This window comes from Centrocercus urophasianus, unplaced genomic scaffold, assembly GCF_019232065.1.
Source record: "Centrocercus urophasianus isolate 14NV4802_14NV808 unplaced genomic scaffold, USGS_Curo_1.0 seq_14, whole genome shotgun sequence".
NCBI classification, from domain to species: Eukaryota; Metazoa; Chordata; class Aves; order Galliformes; family Phasianidae; genus Centrocercus; species Centrocercus urophasianus.
The window spans coordinates 1,486,133-1,508,398 of record NW_024884586.1 but is presented as its reverse complement, the minus strand read 5'-3'; the positions used below and the strand labels follow the sequence as shown (position 1 = coordinate 1,508,398).

Genomic DNA, 22,266 nt, shown 5'->3' with positions numbered 1-22,266 from the left:
AAAAAAAAAAAAAAAAAAAAAAAAAAAAAAAAAAAAAAAACAATACATTAAAGTATCTACCTGGAGTAAAAAGAGATTTGTAATTATATCCTGTTACTGGTAAGTTCAGGTGTCCTAGGTTAAAAGCTGTGAAGAACTGAAGAACCCGGTAGGCAGAGAACAGAAGCTAAGCCCTGACTAGGCAGGGTTCAGGACTGATATCAGGTCTGCTGTCTTGTTCTCTTTCCTTTCTCTTGTAAGCCAAGTTCTGTGTCCCTGTGTAGATGGACAACATAATCTGGAGCATCGTTCCATTTGTCTGTCTATTCAGCACTGCACAGTGCTGTGCCAAGCTGACACGTGTGAAGTACAGCTGTAGTCTAACTTGATGGTCTGCTTCCTCTGATACGAAGAAAAAAACTACTTACAGTAATCTCATTTATCTCTTTCATAGATTTAAAATTCTGGTTTTTGCTATACTAAGTGAGAACTTGACACAGACCTCTGTGATTTCTAAACAACTGTGTCTTTCTTTCTTGGCAGTATATTTTTGTGCTTCTCATGCTCTTCCCCTCTAATGTGCACTCAGCTTTTCTTTTGCTATTGTGCACCTCTGTCGGGCTGATTCTTGCTCCAAATATAACTAAAGCTTTTGTAACGAAGTTAAGACAGTGCACGTTCCAGTCCAAACACGTTTAACCACTTCACCTGAGCAAAAGAGCAGAATTTTAATACTGCATTATGAAATGAATGGGATGAAAAGCAAAACTCATGTACCTTTCTGAAAAGCGCAGCACGTTCCTGGGTTGCAGTCGTGTTGGTTCTCACAAATGGTGCCATTTTCTCCTCTTGAAATGGCTTTCCTGCACTCACCCCACACACAAAGCTGGTCTCCACAGCATTCAACATCCCGTGAGCAATGCTTGCGGATGGAAAAAGCAGATGACAAAACTGTCACTGTAGCACTAATTGCCTGCATCAACAGCTAAGGGCAAATCTAGACCTTGCTTCTGAAGATGGCTGCATAGACTTCCTTTAAACATGTAGATGCAATATTCCTACCGTTTAAACAGAATTCTCCAGGCTCTCAACTCGAGCACATATAAAAGTATTTGCTAGTTAGGCACATCCCCTACAGAGCAATGGCACCCCTTCTATACTTCTATGCTTTCAATCCTATGAAATTTGATTTGGTTTTTAGCATAGTCATGAAAATTGGTCAGCAACCAGACATCCTGCAGTGTCTTGTATTTATAGACAGCCTTTGGCATCAAGAAAAATAATAAATGAAACATTGCCAGTGGAAAACATCACTGATTTTTTTTTTTTGTCCACTATTAAATGCAGTCCACCGTTTACAATTTGTTCAGAAGGGTTGCTTTTAAAGAGCAATGGAAAAAAAAAAAAAAAATCTTACCAACATCTAATTTTTAGTTGTAAGAAGAACCAGATTCCATTTGTACCCAAGAATCTTATAAAAATATCTCTCTGGAGAAAAGGTTCTGTGAAAATCAGAAGTGCAAATCTCAAGGTGAACACAGCTTTGACTGACAGTTGTCCCAGTGTTTCAACGATACACACGTAATAAATCAAGCCAATGAAAGCACTATGATATTTTGTTTCTTTTTTTAGGTTTTTGATAGTAATCTAAGATTCCCAGTAGGTCAGCATTTTCACAGCTTTTTTTCTGTCTGTGTAAAGCCCTGTCTGGGCAGCCATACAAAGTCAGAATTTCTCTGCCAGTGAGTCCCACGGGAGGTACTTAACCCAGGGCAAGAAGTAGGACTACACTGCTAATTCTGTAGTATGTAATAGCATGTCTTATGTAAATGTGGGGGGTCCGGGTCAGGGAGCAGATGCAGCCACCTTCAGTCTGAGCTCACTTTGCAACAGGAGTGTAGCTAGGACCAAATTTTTGCTCTCTGCTACAAATGGCCTACTGAGCAGTGCGTAGAAAAGTAGAGCTTTTAGTTTCAGTAACACCCAGCTGATTTTTAATTACTCCGTGCTACCGTGAAAAATGATCACTGCAAGACAAGAAGAATAAGCTTTCTTAATGACAAGAGCTTGTAATTCAGGCCTTCAACTTGAGCAAGCATTGAATCCACTGAAGCCAATGCAGTTTCTTGAAATGATCAGTCAGGTATTTCCAGAATTTCAGAAAAGATTTTCATAATCCCATTGATCACATAATTTTACTGCAAGATTTGCTTAGCTGTAATTTAATGGCCGGCAAATGCTTTGAAGAACAATTTGTTTCATGAAAGGCCATTAGCAGAACATAGGTGAAAAGGCATTTTTCAGCAGACTACTTTTAAATTGAATTTTCACCACAGAAGAAGCCTGAGTTTCTCAGGCGCTGCCACCTGCAGGAGGTAATTTAACAGCCATAGCTACTGCCAAGATCATTTCTCAACTGAAAAGACAGGGATTTACAGCTTCCTTAGGTTCAAGGATTCAAATAAGGTAAACGACGTAAGAAGATCATTTATGGGGACAGCAGCATTACAGCACTGCACAAACTGTCGGTGCAGGGAAGAGTTCAGACTGCTGCTCTGAGAATCAAAAGCTGGAGATGACCAACTGTCAGCTGAGCCTGAAGAAGAGGCACGTTCTTTGCCCATTCTTCTGGCTATCTACAGGGCATTCGTTGATGCAGTCCTTAGGCAACCTAACAACCTAAACTCTTCAGCAGGAGTAGAGTAGAGCTTCAAAAGCTTATTAGAACAAAAACCTTATAACTTAGTTGTGTTAACAGAAAGCTGTGCGTCTTGTTAAGTGACAGCTTTAATTTGTTGACATTAGTAATGCACGTAGTAAGCTTTTAAAGACTCCATAAAACCACAGATCACTTCAGCACTTACCGTATGCTGCGTTTTACAGGGCTGACACTTGTATTCAAAGGTGGAGAACTGGCAATATTTTCCCGTTTCACAGTCTTCATCAATGATACACTCCTGAAGAAAAGGATAAAAATGTAGTTTACCACTATGACAGGAAACCGTACCTCTTCTTGAAATACCAGGCCTTGACTGATCCTATTTCTTATTTGGGAATCATGAAAAAAGCTGTCTGATTCTTCATACAACCCCAGTTCTGTAACAGGACAATGTGGCTGCAGGGCATTAAGTGACTACACTTGTATTTATACCAGTTTATACATTTACACCAGTAACCTGGAGAAAATCATGTCTGTCATTGTTCTGTTATTTAATGGGGAAAAGAAAAAGCAACAAGAATACACAACATGAAGACACTGAGACATTTGCAATAAAGCTGTTTTACTTAGAGTTTTATCACGATTCGTTATTTGCTGTCTTTTGAAATGAGACAAGAGCAAAGGGAAGAGGCTACACCCCAGCAGCAGTAGCCAAGAAGAGTATCTCAGAATCTCAGCAGCACGGCTCACTTCCCTCAGCAAGTAATGACAGCCCTAAGGTAGAAGGGAGGTGTGTGGTTTTCTCCTCATAACTGCTTTGATCCCATTGGCAGTGGGCAGGTACTTTCTTCTCAGACAAAAAAAAAAAAGCAGATTTGCAGAACATGAGCTTTTAGGCAAACAACAGCTTCTGTGCTGAAAAATGTAGTGCTTCTATGACATTAAACGTTCCTAATGGTCACCTCTTGAAAATCAGGCAATTATGGAACGTATTTGCATGGAACGTATGTTCACATGGAATGTGATTTCTCCAGGCTTGAAACAGGACAAGAATAAGGCATAGCCACTGTTTCTGCCTCAGTCCATCCTACTGCATCCACCTGTCTGTACCATCTTAAGGTGATGCTATCTTTTTGTTATTAGTCAATACAAAATAATAAATAAATAAATACTCTCCAAGTTCTCTGCAGAAAGTGCTTGACAGCCTACTGGTAGTCTTCTCAAGTACAGTTACATTTGGGTTGCATGCTTCTAGTTAAGAAGCAGTCATTTCAGCTGTTTTAAGAGGTTAGTGTGACTGGATTTAGGCTGCTATAAATCAGCATAATGCTTTTGCAGCTTCGTTATTCCAGCACAGTAATGGCACGTTCTGCTTGTTTGCTTTTGTGCTGCTCCAGAATCAGATGGGTCCAAATCCTGACGTTATACACTATCTTTAAATGGTTGTGGTTCCAAGTTAGCAGTTAGCCACTTCTCCTCAGCTTCCATATTCTTCCTGGCCAATTTTCTATCTGTAGCTTTGTCAGCTTCTTTCATGAATCCCCTTGTATAAGCCAGACTCAGAATAAACTATACGATTTCATTCCCGTTACCTCCGCTTTCAGGCAGACAGCCAGGTCTGTGTAGTCAGTTTTTCCAAATGTCCCTTTCCACAGAGGAGAAATATTGCCATAATTATTTTTGAGCTTATGGAATAACCCTCTCTCTACCTCTACAGCCAGCTAACAGCTAAGTTGCAATTCTCCAGTTGCTGCTTTCTCTTGAACTACTGAATCCCTTTTCAAAGGCCTTTTCCCCTTTATCAAATCATATCCCACCAGTTTAGACCCCTGATTTCATGAGCTTTTCAGCTGGGGAAAAAAAACCCTTCAGAGTTTCCTTTCCTGGCATGTAAAAAGCTTGTTTCCATACACTCTCTTAAAGCTGTGAAAAATTGTGCCACGCTACAAACCGGCTTCTTTCACTCAGATTTTATAATCCAAAGTCAGTGTAAAACATTCAGTAATCCTTGCACATTGATCTGCATGTGTAACTGTTTATCTTTTTTTTTCATTCTTTCTAACCAGGCTCCAGGTCTTTTCTAATCAGGCTACCTTGAGACTCAACAGTTGCTAAATAAGAAGCAAAACTGAGCATCATCATCAGCTGCAATGGACTCTGAACATTTCCATGTCTTTCTGGAATCCTGCAAAGTGAGGTATTTTCCAAAACACTTTTTGCAGAGGTGTATGGGAACTGCTGAATCACGGCCTGAACTTCTGACTGATCACCTGAGGTGAGCACTGAGTCAGCCCTGGGAGCACAGGTGAAGGCAATTCTCCTGTGTGTCCGGAAGGAGTGGAGCCTGGCTGCACCTCTCCTAGACCCATTTAAGGGCTGACTGCCACTGAGGAAAGGTCTCTTCTGGAGGTTGTTCCTTGTGGAGTTTCTTGTGAGCCTAGAACACCGGCGAGCGCTTTTCATTTATCTCTGATTATCTTTTCCAACGTGATAATCTTATCAGCCTAACTTCTCTGTACACATATTGATCTTACAAGAGGTATTGAAACTGAGGAGAGAGAAAGTGGCTTGTGATATGCAACAGAACACACGAGATGAGCAGGCATCTTACAGACAGAATTAGCTGCGCTTTTAGTGATGTATACCTGTCTGAAGTCCCTGAAGATGTTATCCCAGTTCATTTAACCTAGCAGCCAAGGAATACACTCTTTGAGTAGTACTAAATAATAATACAGAATGAAAGCAGAACTGCCTGCTCATTAATGAGTAACTAGTATATACACACAGGTTGATGCCAGGATGGAGAAGAATGTGATACTGTACCCTATAGCAAATGTTCAGCAACACCTGCAAGCAAGTTGAGGTTTAGAGGGTTAGAATCTGTTCCAAAACCCACGGGGGAAGGAAAAAGGAAGGGGGAAAAAAAAAAACAAACAATGAAATGCTGAAATTCATGGAAAAGGTTCCTTGTGTTTGAGTTTAACTCTTGAAACGACAGCTGCTAAAACAAAACTCAGTTTTCTTGTCCTTGGCAAATTATGCCAAAGCTGTCACTTTCTTTCTTAAGAAATGAATAGTCTCCACGTTTGAGATTTTCAAAAGTGATTGATGGTGCTGGTGGTGAAGCATGGTTGGAATTCAACTGCCAGAAATCTGAAACACTCGCCTGAGTGTGAGAAGTGGTGTAACTGGCTTCGACAAGGGCATTTTCCTTCCTGTTGAATGTGTCCATGTGCACGGAAAGGCAGAGAAGAAAACAGTTTTCAGTCTGATCAACGATCTTTACACCTCACCACTAATGTGCCTTTGACCTAGAAGGCAATACAGGCTGTTCAGGCAGACTGTCTTTGGCGGAGTGCAGCCAAACTGTGGTTTGAATCATGTTATCCTCTGCCCATGTAACGCTCTAAGGATAAAGAGGGAGAAGTAAAGGATGTCCCTTTTGAAATTACGAATGCAGATCTACTAATCTACTTGCAGAAGCTCTCTTTTCTTTGCAGTGTTTATCTGGTTTCTGCTGCTTGCTATGGAAACCTCAGCAATCCCATCTGCTGTGATATATTATGTACTGAAATCATTTCACTTTGCTCTTTTTTTTCCTTCATTCCTAATTAGCTACATATTTTTATAACATCTCAAGCGTAGACTATAAAAGTCTGATTTTACATGACAATTCTGACTCTGACTTTAAAAATAACCATTGATTTTAAATTAAGAAGTTACATTTGGCTGGTCTGTTCCCTCTCGCCGCTCATCCTCCCTCCCACATTCTACCAAAAAGTCCCTCTTCAAAGATAATTTCGTATGAAATTTTCTCTTCTCTCTTCATATCCTCAGCCTGTATTTGTCTGGGACAGGCAAATTACCACCTGAAGTTAAGCTATGCTTTCCTTCTAGGCTCTCAACACTTTAGCTTAGTACCCAAAGCAGAGGAAGAAGCTGTCAGTGACTATATTCATGCTTTCAATGGTGACTAATACATTTTACAGACTGGGCGACAGAGGTTCAGAGGGAGCGTATGGAACAGAAAATGTTCCTGTGGGTGAGATGCAACAGTAGTGGAGGAACTCAGTAGCCGTTTTATGACATGGTGCACTGACTGCTTGCTCTGACATGAGAACATCAGTGGGATTCAAATAGGAAAAAAAAGCATTTTCCTCCCTTTGTGAGCCATATGGCCTACTTTGCTGGCTTTCTTTGATCCAGTTGTGTTTTGTGATTACAAACCTTTTGAGACTAAGAAAAAGAAGCAGGCATTTTTTTTTTCTTTGCCTTGGCGCTGTCAGTACAGCTGTAAGCCAAATCAGTCCATTTTGCCAAAGATTTCATTCCTAAACCTCTATGGCTTTCAAATTCACAAGCCATATCAAATATCGCGACAAATATCGCCGATACCACAAAGGTAATAAAGTTTTGTCAGGAGTTACACAACAAAGGAAGCAAAGCTAAAAAGAGAGTTGGTTCAGCAAATATAGAAAGATGTTTTGGCACGACCTGGAGGATGCGTTACGGCACCTCTTACATTCTACAACGACAACCACGCTCCAAAATCTTCTCTAAACAAAAAGCCCTTTCACGAGTTTCTTAAAAGCCCCTAATATAAATAAACTTCCTCTCCGACATAAAACTCTTTGTTATCATCCAAAAATGGTAGCTAAAGCTTCCTCCCAGCTAGTCCCAGGGCTCACTGGATTGTATCTGTGAGATGACGTAATTTTAACCGTATCTGAAGTGCTCCAACAAAAGCACTTGCTCGTGTTGAAACTGGCACTTCTTAGCAGTTAGCACTTCTAAAAGTTAGTGGTTACTTTTGTGATTGCATATCCCCTTCTAGTTCTTCACTTCTACAAGCCTCTTCACGTTGGGCTGCTCTCTGTTACTCCAACAGATGGCCAAAGCTGCTGACTGCTAAGGAAAAAGACATAAAAAGCTATTTTATATCCTACATGTATTACGTGTATTTAAAAAAATGTCAGAAATACACATAATGGAATATTGTCTTATGGAAACTGCACCAGAATTTGAATTGCAATAGCGTTCCAGTTCTAATCTCTTAGTTGTCTAGACAGAGCACATAATGCATTCATACTGAGATACAAATTAATTTGCCTTTAAATATCTCAGAATCTCTGTAATACTTTCCAGCAGAGCAAACATCTTGCTGCTGTCCTGCCAAGTACACAGTGCTCATAAAAACAAGGACTACTGTTAAAAAAAGACGTACTGAAAAGATCAGACATGAGTTGCAAATTATGGTATTAATCACATGCCAGAGCTATGTGGGAAAGATGTCTATTTATGTGGCTCTTCAAGAGGAATGTGGCTTCTGAGATCAAAAGTAACAAATAAAATAGAACTCGTTCCCTCAATTTTGCCTTGAACTTCTCAATACAACTCATCTCACCCCTTTCCTTCTTTTAAGAAAACAACATTTTAATAAGCTAACATCTCTGGCTCTCTATATGATAGTATATCGACGACGTGAAGTATGCGTACATGACAGAAGTGGACACTACACAAAGGCATCTAAGCTTGACTTAAGGTTCCAAAAGCAACCAACACAGCTACATCAGCCATTTCTGTCAAAAAGCCCAGGGCATTAATTGGGGAGGTTGTAGTCAATGAGCTACCTGTCACCAAAACTAATGTAAGAAGTTCACAGCTTTCTGTTCATCTACTTGCAGCATGGATACAGCCATCCTGTCATGGATATCAGACCCTTCTGCTCTTAATATTTCGGGTCAGAAATAAAACAAAATCACAGTATCCACAGCTTCAATGAGCGTAGACTATAGAGGAAAAAAAAAAAGAAACTATGCACAAAAGCGAAAAATAAAAAATTCCTGACCAATGCTTTGGGATACTGAGAGAAGACGTGATCTGTCAGATCATGCTTTGTTCATTCACAGTGAAAACCATGTAATAATTTAATAGCAAGTCCCTGTGCAGAAGTATTCACTTTATTTTCCTCTCTCTCTATGTTCTTCTAAGTAAGCAATATAATAATCTGATCCTGGCAAGACTAAATATAGTCTCTGTAAATGCTCCTGAGTAGAAAACAAGGTAATGTAACTTATTTCAATCTATTTTGCAGTGTTATCAGGGGAGGCATATCAGGAGAACTATTCAAATTTGCCAGGAAGAAAAAAATAGAAATAATAATCTGGCAGTGAACTAACTTAGCCTGAAAATTCAGATGTAGCCGCCTAAGAAAGGAACAGAAGTCTGCGTGTGCCTTCTATGTATGTAGCCTTCTATACGTCTTGGGCTACAAATTGCAGTCATTATCTGCAATAGCAGAGCTCTCTTCTCAGCCCTAGAGCGGGCAGGATGGGTTGTAGCATGACATTTCTGTTCTTTCCGTGTGTACCATCAGCAAGGCAAGATGGTAGAAATTCCAACAAAATCTGCCCTCAGGCCTTCCTGCAATTCAGTGCCATGCCACCCACTCCGTTACTCTTTTTTTTCTTTGTAAATATACAAGGGCTCAGTAATCAGACAAGAGAAGGAATGTTCTGAAGTTAAGAGAATTTGAGACCCAAAACCAATGGAGCGATGTGCTCCATGTTTGATTTTCATGTGAGGAAAACTTTTTCACGTAGTTTGAGATCATCAAGTGAGGTTGAAATATTGATCTGTATATATAAAAGAAATTCTCTTAATGATTTTGCAATAAACAGTCTCAACTGAAAAATGACCCTACTTCTGGTTCTATTAATGGAAGAACAACAATTCTTTGGCTTTTGATAACCGAAAGATCCATCTAAATCCTTGTGGTCTGTCGGATTTTGGTTTTTGTTCTAAATATCTTGAGACATAGTAACAGTTACAGAAGCACTGTGAAACTACAAAGTTCTATATGTGCTACAAAGTTCTATGGTGACATTATGCCTATGTATCTAGTTAACCATATAAAAATACAGCCCTCATTAAATGGTGCATTCTGAAACTGAATTCCTATGTAGGCGTCTCCTCTCTGCAATTGGCAGCTACAGAGTTTCCATGATTCACTACCAAGCTATGTAAATTTTGAGTATTTATAAAAACAATCCAGAGTAGCCGTACACAGCAAGGACGTGAAACATCTGTGCAAAATGAGAAACACTACGAAAGGATTTCTGAACTCACTAGCACCTTGCTGATCTTAATAGCTCAGTTAAGCGTAGAACACTGGGAATAAGATGTATTATCAATCTGTAGCCAATCCATTACAGAACTTGTTTCAAAGCCTGAATCTTACATGCCTTGCTTTTATGTGATACACATTCTCAGTAGCTTACAGTTTCAAAAAACTTACTTGCTATGTTTAAGGCATCAGCCTTAAGATAATACTAGAACAGAAATGCATGGATAAGAATTCACCTACAATGGCTTTTGCCTATAACAGAATTGACTGCGTGGATAACTACTGTTACCATAGAGGAAAGGGAATAATGTATTTTCTATGAGCTGTAGATACAAGAACTTCTATGAGCTGTAGATACAAGGGTTTAAATTACAGCAACAGAGACTTTACAGTGAACGTAGAAAAGCATTGGAGTGAATTGTCTCCGGTGCTGAAGGATTTTGAGAAGAAATGAGATGAATGTCTGCCTAAGGATGGAGTTCCCTTGCTGAGGTTGAATTCAGGAAGCTCACTAAGATTCTCCACTGCCTGACACTGAGATGTGAGTCTATCAACATGCTGTAAGATGCCTCTTCCTGCCCCTAGGATGAGGGGGGTTTCTAAGGGAACAATTTTCAGGGATTCTTCACGTGATGTAAATTCACACAACAGGGCAAGCGAATCTGAAACTCCCGTTCCAAAAATCTTTCCACCGATAATGATATATCACAATATGTCACTTTTTGGGGGGCGTGCTCTCGTTATAAAGTTTAGAATTTGGACAGGTAGAAAAAAATGGAGGGGGATTTTCCCTATAAGCCACCATGATGTGATAACTCCTGAGTTCACTGCTATGGTTTTCCTCAGCACTACCGAAGTGCTGTAGTCCCTCGTGAGGCCAGGCAGATGCTCACTCTGTATAGAAGGCCAAGCAATCACGGATCACATTCATTATTTCTCCTCCTATTTAGGTAAGCCAAGGTAATTCTAGTGATTTTGATGAATCTGTTGTCCAGGGAAAGGTTAGAAAAAGCTTAAGCTTATTGTAATTATATGTAATTAAGTGTTACTGAGCCAACATCCTAGCCTCCTCGCATACGACAATTCAGCCAGTATTTCCTAAAACCTCTGCCACATTCTAACAGCTAAAACTTACTGTTTAATTAGATAACATGGCTTCAGCTAAAACTGCTAGAGCCAGAGAGCTGAATAAACTGCGTAAAACAAAACCACTGGAAAAAAAAAATATGTGGACATGTGTCTGCCCAGAAGAAATATTTCTGATGAACTTCCACTGCTGTATAATGACTGTTGATACCATAATCTCTTAACAGCTGTCACCAGCCTATGTAAAAGTCTTACTTTCCTGGCTGTTACCTGACACAAATGAGCATTTAATTTCTCTTAAGTTGAATAGGTACATCTAACAGAACTAGAAAGAATATTCCTGATGATTTGTTTTCATATCTCCCTACAACTCATACTTTATTTGTAGGACACTTTGACAACCTTCGTTCCCTAAACTCAACGACTAAATGAGAAGACTGCTAAAACCAAGGAAAAGGTAAACAACTGTTCTTCTGATTTACACTGTTCCCTCACCATCGCTTGTGTGCAGAAGATTTCTACCAACCCCTACTCAAACAAGGAAATAGATAACCAAACCTGATGGCATAACTGCCCCAGATGGAAAGTCTCAGACAAGGCAGATTTCCACCACTAACAAGAACGCTGCAAGTTTTAGGAATGGTGTATGACTGTCAGGTGAACACTGATGAAGCAGTGGATGGGCACTGACTCTTAAGAGGAAGTCTGTTCTGTAGCTTTCTAGGGGTAAACTCATGTTTATGTTTACTGTTGTGTTTTTACTGACACCATGACTCAGAACAGTGAATCAATATTAGGTTCTGTGTGTTACAGGAATTGGGTGGGTGGTGGTTTGGTTTTTGGGTTTTTTTGTTTGTTTGTTTCCTTTTGTAAGGAGAAATTTATTCCAAGAAAAATCTTTCTCCCTTCACTATTTAGCTACTCAAAGGGTAGGAGTTAGACAGGAAAAAAAAATGGTGAAGCAGCTCCTCTTCAGCTTGAACCACAGGAAAACATGAAAGAAATTCCAGTCACTCTTTTTATTTTTCTACTAGGAAAGTAAATTCACTGAAGTTATCTGAATTATTCCAGACTTCCACTGACACAAATGAAAGCAGCATTTGGTGCCTTTATTTAGAGTAACCTATTTGCTGTTATATCAGTCTGTAAATCTGAGCCACACTCTGAGGCCAAAAAAAAAAAAAAGTGATAATGCTCTTTGTCCTCCTCTGACTTTTTGTTGTTGTGTTTTCACCTAAAACACCTGGTTTGCCCAATCTCTCAGCAAAAAGCACCTTGCTTCTCTTCACTCTGATAAGGTCTAGCAGCTGTTGACGCTTGTTTGTTCAAGTTCACCAAGCATGATATCTGAATCCATGAAATTCTTTTCTTCGCTTTTCTTCACATCATGGCCATTGTAGCCTTATAGTATTACAAAATCATTTTATGTTTGTACACAACATCCATTCCTGATAATCTGAGGACCCATAGCCTTCTACACATGGTTGGACTAACATCAGTAAATAAAGATGTGGAATCAGCCTCTGACACCTCAGCTGATCACAGAATTTCCCCACCATTCTTCCTTGGAGAAGTTTCTTCTTGCATGAACAGAAGTAACACTCATTTTTCGAACTCATATGACAGCTCTTTCCATGCATTGAGGCTAATATTCAGATCTTTTTGCTATAGTTCAGTGAACATCAGATAAACTTCTGGTCTTAAAGGCAGACCCTGCCTGACACTAAGGCCATCCTATCATTCCTGTGCTGAACTAAACTCCTTAATACCTTTCGCATGAGTAAGATGCATTTTGTGCTTATGATATGAGATACAAACACTCAGGGATACGTGCACATTCCATAACAGCCTTCAGTGAAAGTAGGGTATATCCCTTGTTCTCCAAAGAATATATACATCATGAAGGTGCATAAGAGCAATTCAAAATGCTAATTGTGCATTTTTTCCATCTTAGGCTGCTACATCCTCTCTCCTTTTGGATTCATCTATCACACCCCTTTCTACTCTAACAAACACAAGCTACTTGTCCTCACAAGCTATGTCTGCACTTTCCCATCAGCTTCATATTCTAGAAAGAGGAGAGAAAAAAAGGGGCTTTCAGCAGAATGTTCAATATCTGAAACCTGTCTGGCTGATGAGCCCCAGCTCCCTAAGAAAAGCTGGGAGATGGTTTTGCTCATTTTAAAGCAGTACACTGGTATCCCTATCCAGGCCCTTCATGATCACTATCAGAATCCTCTTGTACTAACTGGGATCGGAAAGCCCAACACGAGCTTCAATTTGGCTGGCTGCTTCAGGTCTTTCCCAGTCCAACAGCTGAAGACCATGGGTAGATTGCTGCCACCAGACAGGTTAACAACCTGTCTATAGTTCCCCCTTTTAAACGACTGCTCTTGTATGCTATCTGTGCATTTTTTGCCAAGCAGAGCAGGCTGGCTGATATAACAGAAAAGTAAACTAAAAGTGCAAATGAATGGAATGATTAAGTATACAAAAACTACTAGATTTAGATATTATGGGATTTTTGGCTTGAATTAGACCAGGATTTTAATACAAGAATGCACTAAGTTTGTCTGTTGACAGGTTAAGGCTGTCAACTGCAAGTCACTATGACTAGAAGTTCTGCGAAAAATTATAACAACAAAAAAATAATAATGAATCAACCCAAACACAGGACAGGGAACCCCAAACAAACATCTTCCTTGAGATACTAACATGCCAGAGGGGGCAGACATCAACAGCAAGGTTCTGCACATTCAAATTTCTGCCACCAGCCTCTCCCCTGCAGTGCTGCTGATGAACAAATGGCAATTTCCATTCTATAAATGCTTCCTTCTCAATTTTCAAAGCTCCTTTTCATTTCAGCACTGGTAGAAACTCCTCTCTTTGGAGCAGTATAAATTCCAGAGTGCAAGCTTAGGGAAATCATGTATGAGTTGCTCAAAAAGAAATCAAGCAGTTCTGTATAATCACAGGGAATTGACAGCTTGGTTATGTGCTACAGCTTGGCCACTTAAAGCAGATTTTGCTCTAGAAAGTTCTAACTTGCAAGCTGATAGGGGAATTAAATATTAATTATTTTCTATTTCTTACTATCAGAGTAAAGACAAACATCTTACTTAAAGGCTTACAAATCCCTTAAATGGTCACTATCACGGGGATGCTATCTGTTCTATCTCTACAAATAAACCTGTAGGACTCTGAAGTTTTTGTTCTTCAATTACTTCCTTAAATTCATTTATCAGAGTCAAGCCATATTTAGTCAGTAAAAACAACAAACACAATTACTTCCAGAATGCATCAAAACAGCTTGTAAAAGCAGTTCCATAGTAGTACAGTCGTACTGTTCTCACTGTCAGAGCCACAGTTTTCTAGACAGCAGAAATAATAGCTTAGTATCATAGGGCTTCTCTCCTAAGGATCTGTGTTTGAAATGACTGATCAGCTGCTGTGTTTGCAGAAGGCAGTGCCACGTACACCTGTGCATACAGGCAGACACCCATCTGTCCAGAGAGAGAGCAAGAAAGCAAACACCTTACACGGAACCACACTGGAATCACCTCCCTTTATTCTCCCACAAAAAAAAAGAAAAAAAAAAAAGAAATACAACACAGAAGATGACCTTTACTTTCCAACCAATTAGAAGGTGCAGCTGTGTGCTGAAGGGCTTCTGTTTCCAAGGCCCAAAGGAATGCTTTTTATTGTGCCAAAGCCCATTGATAAGTGCATGATACTCCTCCAGTTCCCTGGTATACACTCCCTTCATATTAGCATATTTAAAAACCTGTTTTTACTTAGGAACAAAGGATTTGAGTTAGAAGAGAGTTTTTATAAAGTACTACTCAGAATGCAACTGAGAAGAAAAGCAACTAATCTTTGTGCAGCAAGTCTTACCAGTACGAATTTCATTTCCTTTTATTTTTCATTTTTCATGCTTCATTTTCATTGGCTAGGCTAACGTATCACAATTGAAATAGAAGTAATCAACAAACCAGAAAATATTTCGATTTTCACCTCACAATAAAGAGCACTGTTACTTTATGTTCTGTACTCAGTATTTACTGAGTTTTCTCCTGGAGCTCCTACATTAATTTGGATGATAGGCTATGTTCCCTATGATTCTATGAAGTAAATTATAGAATATTTAAACCTTAAACCTCAAAATCAAGTGAATGCAAAACCCTGCACAGACATAAAAACACGCTACCTATGCCTGCTGGATTGAAGCCTGACATCTGTGCTGGTAACTGTCAGGCCTCACTGACATCTGAGAAAGTGAATGTTGGTCTGGGAATGTAAGTGGCGCCTCCAAATAACGCAGCACCTCTCAAGAGCTGGGTCTTGGTGCCAGAAATGGCAAGCAGCCTTGTTCTCCTGGAGGCTTAAAATACTGATTGTCTTTCTAACCATCAAAATACTATCAACCAGCCACCCAGTAACAAAGAACACGGTCTAAAGAGAATACCTTTATGATGCAAAGTCAGAAAGAAATACTGTCTGAGGGAGGAAAGGGAGAAGGAGAGGGGGAAAGATTATGCCTAATGTTATTCTAGTGGTGTATCCCCATTATATGTAGGCATATATATATATATTTGTTTCATAGATATGTATGCTTGTACCTGTTTGCAGAGAGATATAGGGTAGTATGGGCACTGTGATTTGAAAAGTAGGCCCAATTTATTTTCTGTGAAGCTGCTTTTCCAGTGCTGGATCTGACTCGTCTGTATGTGGAATTATCACTCCAACACATATGGTTCCTAAGACACCTATTTCCTTACCTGTCAGACTGTTGCTTCAGGATTCAAAACCCCAGAGAATAAATATGAACTAAGTAAGCATTATCAATTACTGTTATAACTGTGAACAGTGCACATTGTAGAGCAGATTGTTTGCTGAGGTGTTTGATGAATTCTTACCACCCAATTCTGTACCTAAAGAGCAAGAGTGGTGTAAATCATTAACTTCTACATGACAAGCCTACACAGCACACCTACAAAGCAGGTCTGGCTTTTAGCATTCAGTTTCTCTACAAGCATAAAAGTTGAGTTTGTGTGATAGCACGTGCCTATCTCTTTTATTTGGCAGAGTAGAAATAAAAACAAAAGTGCTGTTCTAAACAGTCACCAATCCAAAAGGTACCTGAATGGCTTCAGAACAGAGGTCTGGTTCCCAGTGGCTGCCTCCTCTGGGACTCAGCTATCAACATTTCCATCCTCAGAACAAAATGTCAGTATCCACCCTTTTTCAAATGACTGTTAATACTTAGAGCTACAATTAATTACACAAACCACTTGTTGTGTTATTTTCTTTTCATCCAGAAATGTGGAAAAATTGAGTTTATTTTCATACAAAAATGTGGAATCACCTGATACGTTCACTTCTCCACTTCAGGAAGGTCCTGAGCTTGTGTTTAGGGCAAGAACTTCTTATTAGATTTCTGTTGTTAAGCAAACGTACCTGCGATTGCAAGACTTGGGCAAAGAATATTTTCCAGCTTTTAATTTTCTTTGCAAACCTTTAAACAATCATGTTTCCTGGGGTAAAGGAATGACATTTCACAAAGAGCTCTTACCACAAGGCTAGGCTGAGAAGCAAACAGAAGCACATTTTTTCCACTGATTCCTCAAGACAGAAAATGTTTATTTTCTAAGTGTTACAGTCTGTTGAGGAATTTCTCCATGAAACCAAAAGCATGGACAGGGCATTTGTGTAGCACTGTTACACCAAGGGTTTATGCACAGTCACTGTAAAGGGCTGTGTAACTATCTTCACTATTTGAGTACAGTGCTTACATTTGATGGGCAAATCCAATATTCCCATTAAGCACCTCAGCCACAAAGTTGAATCTCTCCTTATATTTTATAATACAACATTCTTATATTAAACTAAAAACAAAAACAAATTACAATAAAATCCATTCTGACTGCTTACACCTAGTAGTTCTCTGTGTTCAAACCATCTGGAAATACGGATATGTCAAGTCACAAACTATCACATTCTTCAGAATTATGAACTGAAAGCATTTGTTTAGGTTTCAAGAGGAAAATATGTATTCACTTACATGATTCCGTTTGTTTTCTCCATCCTTTATAGACGTAATAATTGTCTCAGAAAAAATTGTTGATCCAGTTCTGTTATCTGTAACCTGAGAAGACACACACAAAAAATCAAGAAATTAAATTGCATTTATTAGTTATGGTCCTTTGTTACTCTGACTGCTGTATTCCCCTATAATTAAAACTTGCCTTCTTTTTCCCCATTCTTCAGGCACTCAGATAAAAACCTTAATTAGTTGAGGAGAAAGAAGTAGATGACCAAGCTCCCTCCTTGACTATTTTAAATGTCGCCATAACGAAGACGAATGAGATAATCATTGTTATGATATATGTGATTTCCCTACCTGTCTTATCTTCAAAATAATTATTTCACAATAAACTTTATGACAAATACGTCTAAAGTAATCAGTAAAGCAAATAAGTAAGACCACAAAATAGTCACCACCAGTAAAGTTTGTGCTTCAAATTTCTTCCCAAAACATGCAAAATTATTAACACTTTTGAAGAAAAGATCATGAGGACGAACACCTTCATTTATATGTTTTCACATACCTTATCAATTTCTTGATGAGTCTGAACAGTTTTATTACCAATTCTGGTTTCTGTGTTGGATTCATTATGGTAGGTGGGAGGTAAGTTTTCAAAGTTTACTTCTGACAGTTTTTTTGCCCCTTCTTCTTCAGCTTCCATCTGACAAATGGAACGAAATGAAAATTAGCAGCAATCATGCAAAAGGGAACACGTAACATTCCTTTTCCAGCCCTCAGTAATGCCCTGCTTAATTGTGTGATGCTGTTACTATAGATCCCGCTGTATGGGAGTGCTTACTCAGCTGTTTCAGACAGCAAACACAGTAGTTCTTTTCATGGGACTACAGAAACACTGGGGAGCTAAACCCCTGAGCTCTGGACATTTATGGTACAGCTGAAGTCAAATTCCTGTGAGGATAAGGTGTATTGAGACTAGTGATGATTTGGTATCTGCACAGGCTTTCTGTTTTTCCCACAAAAAACATTGAACACTTCAGTCCTTCCCACCTGACAAAGAGAAAATATTCTGGCAGGACAGAGCCATGGCCAAAGCCCCTTGAAGTCAACAAGAGTCCAATAGGTCAGAGTACACACAGTCAGGATTTCATTCTTTCTTTCAGTTCCCATTGTTTTTGACAGATGAAGACTTACCACAGAAGAGATGGGAGAATACTCTCTGAATCAGAAAACAGAGTAATCACAGCAAAAGGGCAGCCTTGTAAACACTATAGACCTGGAGCAAGTTTATTTTCTTTCATTATTTGCAATTTCTGTAACTAATTAAGAAAAACTTCTGCTAAACACTGCAACAGGCTGCTCAGAGAGGTGGTGGAGTCACTGTCTCTGGAGATGCTCAAGATCTGTGTGGATGTGTCACTGAGGGACATGGTTCACTGGGCAATGTTGGTGGTGATACGTGGGTTGGATGATCTTAGAGCTCTCTTCCAACCTTAATGATTCCATGATAAATTCAGCCAGGGTGAACAATAGAATTTTTTCCAAGACAAAATGTCTCTTTTTGGTGCTACTTTTAAAGACGGTTGCAAACCTCCCTAAGAGCAAAGCATTGGCTCTGGAATTGAGGCAACCTTCCCATAAGGAAGACACAGACATCTGCTCTCACAAAACTCAGAGAACCCATCTTTGGGTTGTGTGCAGACCAGTCCTCAATCCAGAATATAAGTATGGTCAAATCGGCAGAAATTTTTGCTCTGTCTTTATTTATAACTAAGCATAATTTTCGCATTCCAAAGCATGCTTTTTTAAAAAGTTCTTTCTCAACGTGTTTACAGGCTCCATGAGACAGATGACTGGAACCCAGCAACCACCCAGATAACAGTAGCGGGTCAGAAATGATCTAATTACAGTAAACAAAGGCCCGTGTCCCTGGTGGACTGCGAGTAAAAGGATTTTTGGACTCCGCAACTTTTCTAAGTGAAAGAGAGCGCCTGGAAGGAAAGATCTTAACGCGACGGGGAAAAAAGCCCAGCAGCGAGAGGAATGCGGGAGTGAATGCCGTGACTGCGATGCGAGGCAGCGGCTGCGGTCAGGCGTTCGTGGGGATCTTGTGCGGCTCCGGGCAAGTTATTTGCGACAGAGACACGGAACTACGTTAAAAACAAGGCGCTTCCCCGCATACTTCTTCGGGGTTGCCGTACATCTTGTCGGGGATCACCTCGCCCGCCTGAGCTCCCGCACAACACCAACGCTTCTCCGCGCCCGTCCCCTTACCACGCTCCGTGCCTCTCAGTGCCGGGCCCGCTTAGACACCTGCCCGCAGAGTTCCCTCCCGCCGCGGCACGGGGGTTCTCTCAGCTCCAGCCGCGGCGCGCACCGCCAACGCAGCGCAGAGCGCGGGTAAGGGCCGAGGAGCGGCGTAAGGAAGCTCGGAAGCGACTCAAAGCGGTGCCTGAGGCGCAGGGGCGCCTCGCCCGCGGCCGCGAGCCCCGTGGGGGCACGAGCTGCGCCGCGAGAAGGAGGCGCGCGGCCCTCGGCCCGGAGGCGGCGGGGGGCGCCGAGAGGGACCTCCGCCCGCCCCGCCGCGCCTCGCTCACCTCCTGCACGGCGTTGCGCAGCTTGTGCTGCGTGTCCTCCATCAGCGCCTCCACCTCCCGCAGCATCTCGCCCAGGCTGGCCGCCCGCCGCCGCCCGCCGCTCCCCGCCGCGGCGCGGCACAGAGCCGCCAGCACGGCCAACAGCAGCAGCCATCGCCGCCTCCGCGGCCCCGCTCCCGCTCCCCGCCGCATCCCCGACGCTCCTCGCCACCGCCGCTCGCCGCTGCGGGCTGCCGGCGCGGAGGCGGGGCGGCTGGCGGCTCCTCGACGCCGGGCCGGCCTCGCAGCCCCCCGCCCGCCTCGGCTAGCCCGGCCCCTCAGCCCCCGGGGAGCGGGAAAAGCGCGAGTGGCGCGGGGCGCGGGGGGATGCTGAGGTAAACAAGCTCCGTGGGTTCCCCGCAGGGCGCAGACCTTCTTTCCGTTGGTTTTATCAACAGGTTTAATGCAAAGAGGATGGAGGGAGCTGCCTCACATCTCCGTTATGCGTTTTGCTTCCCTGTCTCCAGCGAGGCAGCTCAGCAGCTGTTACCAGCGGTGCCATCAGCAGCTGATACGTCCGGCATCTGCCTGCCCAGCACCTCGCCCTACACGATGGCTTCTTTTCAGACTTGTTTCCCCCCCAAAAAAATCCAGACAACGTCGTCATTTTGTATCTGCGTGCATTTTCCCTGCCTCCGTGCTAGTTTTCCTGTCCATGATGCACCCCAGGGATTCCACAGACTGTCGAGCAGTGTGGTGCCAAGAGAAAACTGTCCCATACGCCTCATTTAACCTTGGAGCCTGGAGGAGAGGTAATAATGAGCAAAGTATTTTTGCAGAAAATATATGTTCTGAAAATGTCCCGCAAATGGATTATTACAGTTATCACCAGTATAAATTTCAGTGTTGTTGGCAGACTGAGCAGGCTTGCTGCAGAGTGCTAGCAGAGAGCAGCAGGGATGGTTAGAGCCTATGTCTCCAGAGGGAAACCCTTCCTCCAGCCTTCCAGCCACAGCAGATCACAGGAACGTGGTTCTGGTTAGGTTGGAGAAGGCCCTTAACATCAGTTTTGTTTGGTGCCACAGGAGGTTTCCCTCTGGGTATGTCATAAAGTTCAGTGTATCAGTACAATAGTGGATTTTTTGTTTTGTTTTTTCTTTAAGAAAATCTTCTCAAACTATGACATTTAGGTAATAAAATGTGTTAGGAATTAAGAAAATAACTTTATTCCATTGCAGTGTAGGAAATACAACACATGAAATGATTCTGCACCGGCAGGAATGTGCTTAGATAGCATATTCCTCTGTCCTTATGGTTAGATTTCCTGTTTGCTCACTTAGACCAGCTTAATAATGCCATGGGCAATTGCTACAAGTGACACAATAACAATAAGAATTTAAATTTTCTTAGTGTTGAGGAGTAACTGAATGTCTTGAGAACATCTCCTGAGCATGTATATTTACACACACACACACACACAAAAAAAAAAAAAAAAAAAAAAAAAAACTACATCATACGAAACCACACAATGGTTTGACAGGGTATAATTTATTATTAGACATTAATTTATGAATTCAGGAAGGTATAATAAACTGATAAAATTTGAACTGGAAACATATTTGGAAAAGAACATCCCAGAGATAGTGCATAGAGTCTGTAAGACTTAGGTCAACCTCAAAACAATATCCTTACATTTGATTGGAAGTAAAAATGTCACAGTGAATGCACTCCTGTCAAAGGCAGCTGTCATCTGAATCAGTGATTCTAGAGAATAAAAACCGCCTTCTGCTTGGATGAACTTTGAGACAAAAGAGCATGTTCTTGAAAGCAGTAGGGTAGGGAGTTGTGCATGTTTGATTTATTTCTTCCCGCACATTGTTTATTCATTTAAAGGCAGAGCATTATATCCCATGTTCTGTGTTTCAAACATCTGCTGTTTGGCATGTTCATTTACCATTTAATTGAGTTCTTCTCCCTTACCAACAATTGTACTGTGAACAATCATTCAATTAGATTAAAAAAAAAACAAATTGTCTGGCCAACCTATGAAAAGGCATCCCTCTGAAGTGTTTAAGTATAAACAACATCATACAGCAATACAACAAAGACCAAATCTTTCACCAGCAGACAAAAGTTCAAGAAACTAGAAGACTGCATTCCCTGCTGAAGTAAAAAGTAAAGGAGAGAGAGGGAGAGCAGAGCTAAGAAAGGGAATTAAAAAGTGGTGTTAGCAGTTTCTTCCATCTTGAGCCATATGTTTCTTGGCAGTTCACGTGAATTCCCCCTGAGAAGGCTGTACCTTATGGCCAGGCTGACCCACTGCCAGGCTGACCCCATCAACTGCAGAGCATTTTGTGAGCACCGGTAGGAGGTCACTGCCATCTCTATTACCATCTCTAGTGCTTCTTTCCTTTACTCTCCAAATAAGCAGCATGCCTACACCAAAGTACCCATTCAAGGCTTTTGGCTGGTGATTTCAATGTGAGGCTCGTGGGAAAGCTGCCCAGTTCAGGGATGGGTGATGTAGTGGAAATTTTGAGTCACGGCCTGAAGCAGTGATTGAGGACTTGGTGGGAAAGCAGGGCCAAAGCAGGGAGCTCAGGTGCAAGCAATGCATCTGAGTGACCGGAAGGGATGGAGCCAGGATCCACCCCTTCCAGACCTCATTTAAGGGTTGGCAGAGGAGGTAAGGGTATCTTGCTGGTGCACCCTGCCTGCTGGAAGCTTTCCAGAAGTGAGCAGGTTTTTTTTGTAAGCGATGCATCGGATTGATCGGATGGGTTGTTTCCCCCCCCCA

General features: G+C 41.3%; 1 protein-coding gene across 2 annotated transcripts in view; it reads right to left on the bottom strand.

Annotated features, from left to right (window-relative positions):
• The window catches only part of DKK3 (dickkopf WNT signaling pathway inhibitor 3), a 23,294-nt gene extending 3,612 nt beyond the window's left edge, over window positions 1-19,682 (bottom strand). Inside the window, exons 1-5 of one of the 2 annotated variants that reach the window (XM_042814897.1) lie at window positions 19,491-19,682; window positions 17,459-17,596; window positions 16,912-16,995; window positions 2,844-2,936; window positions 757-901 (exon numbers count right to left, since the gene is read on the bottom strand). In XM_042814897.1, coding sequence (XP_042670831.1) covers window positions 757-901; window positions 2,844-2,936; window positions 16,912-16,995; window positions 17,459-17,596; window positions 19,491-19,682 — 652 coding nt within the window. The remainder of the gene's footprint in view (window positions 1-756; window positions 902-2,843; window positions 2,937-16,911; window positions 16,996-17,458; window positions 17,597-19,490) is intronic. The other variant, XM_042814898.1, reaches the window with a different exon arrangement.
• Window positions 19,683-22,266: the final 2,584 nt, after the last annotated feature.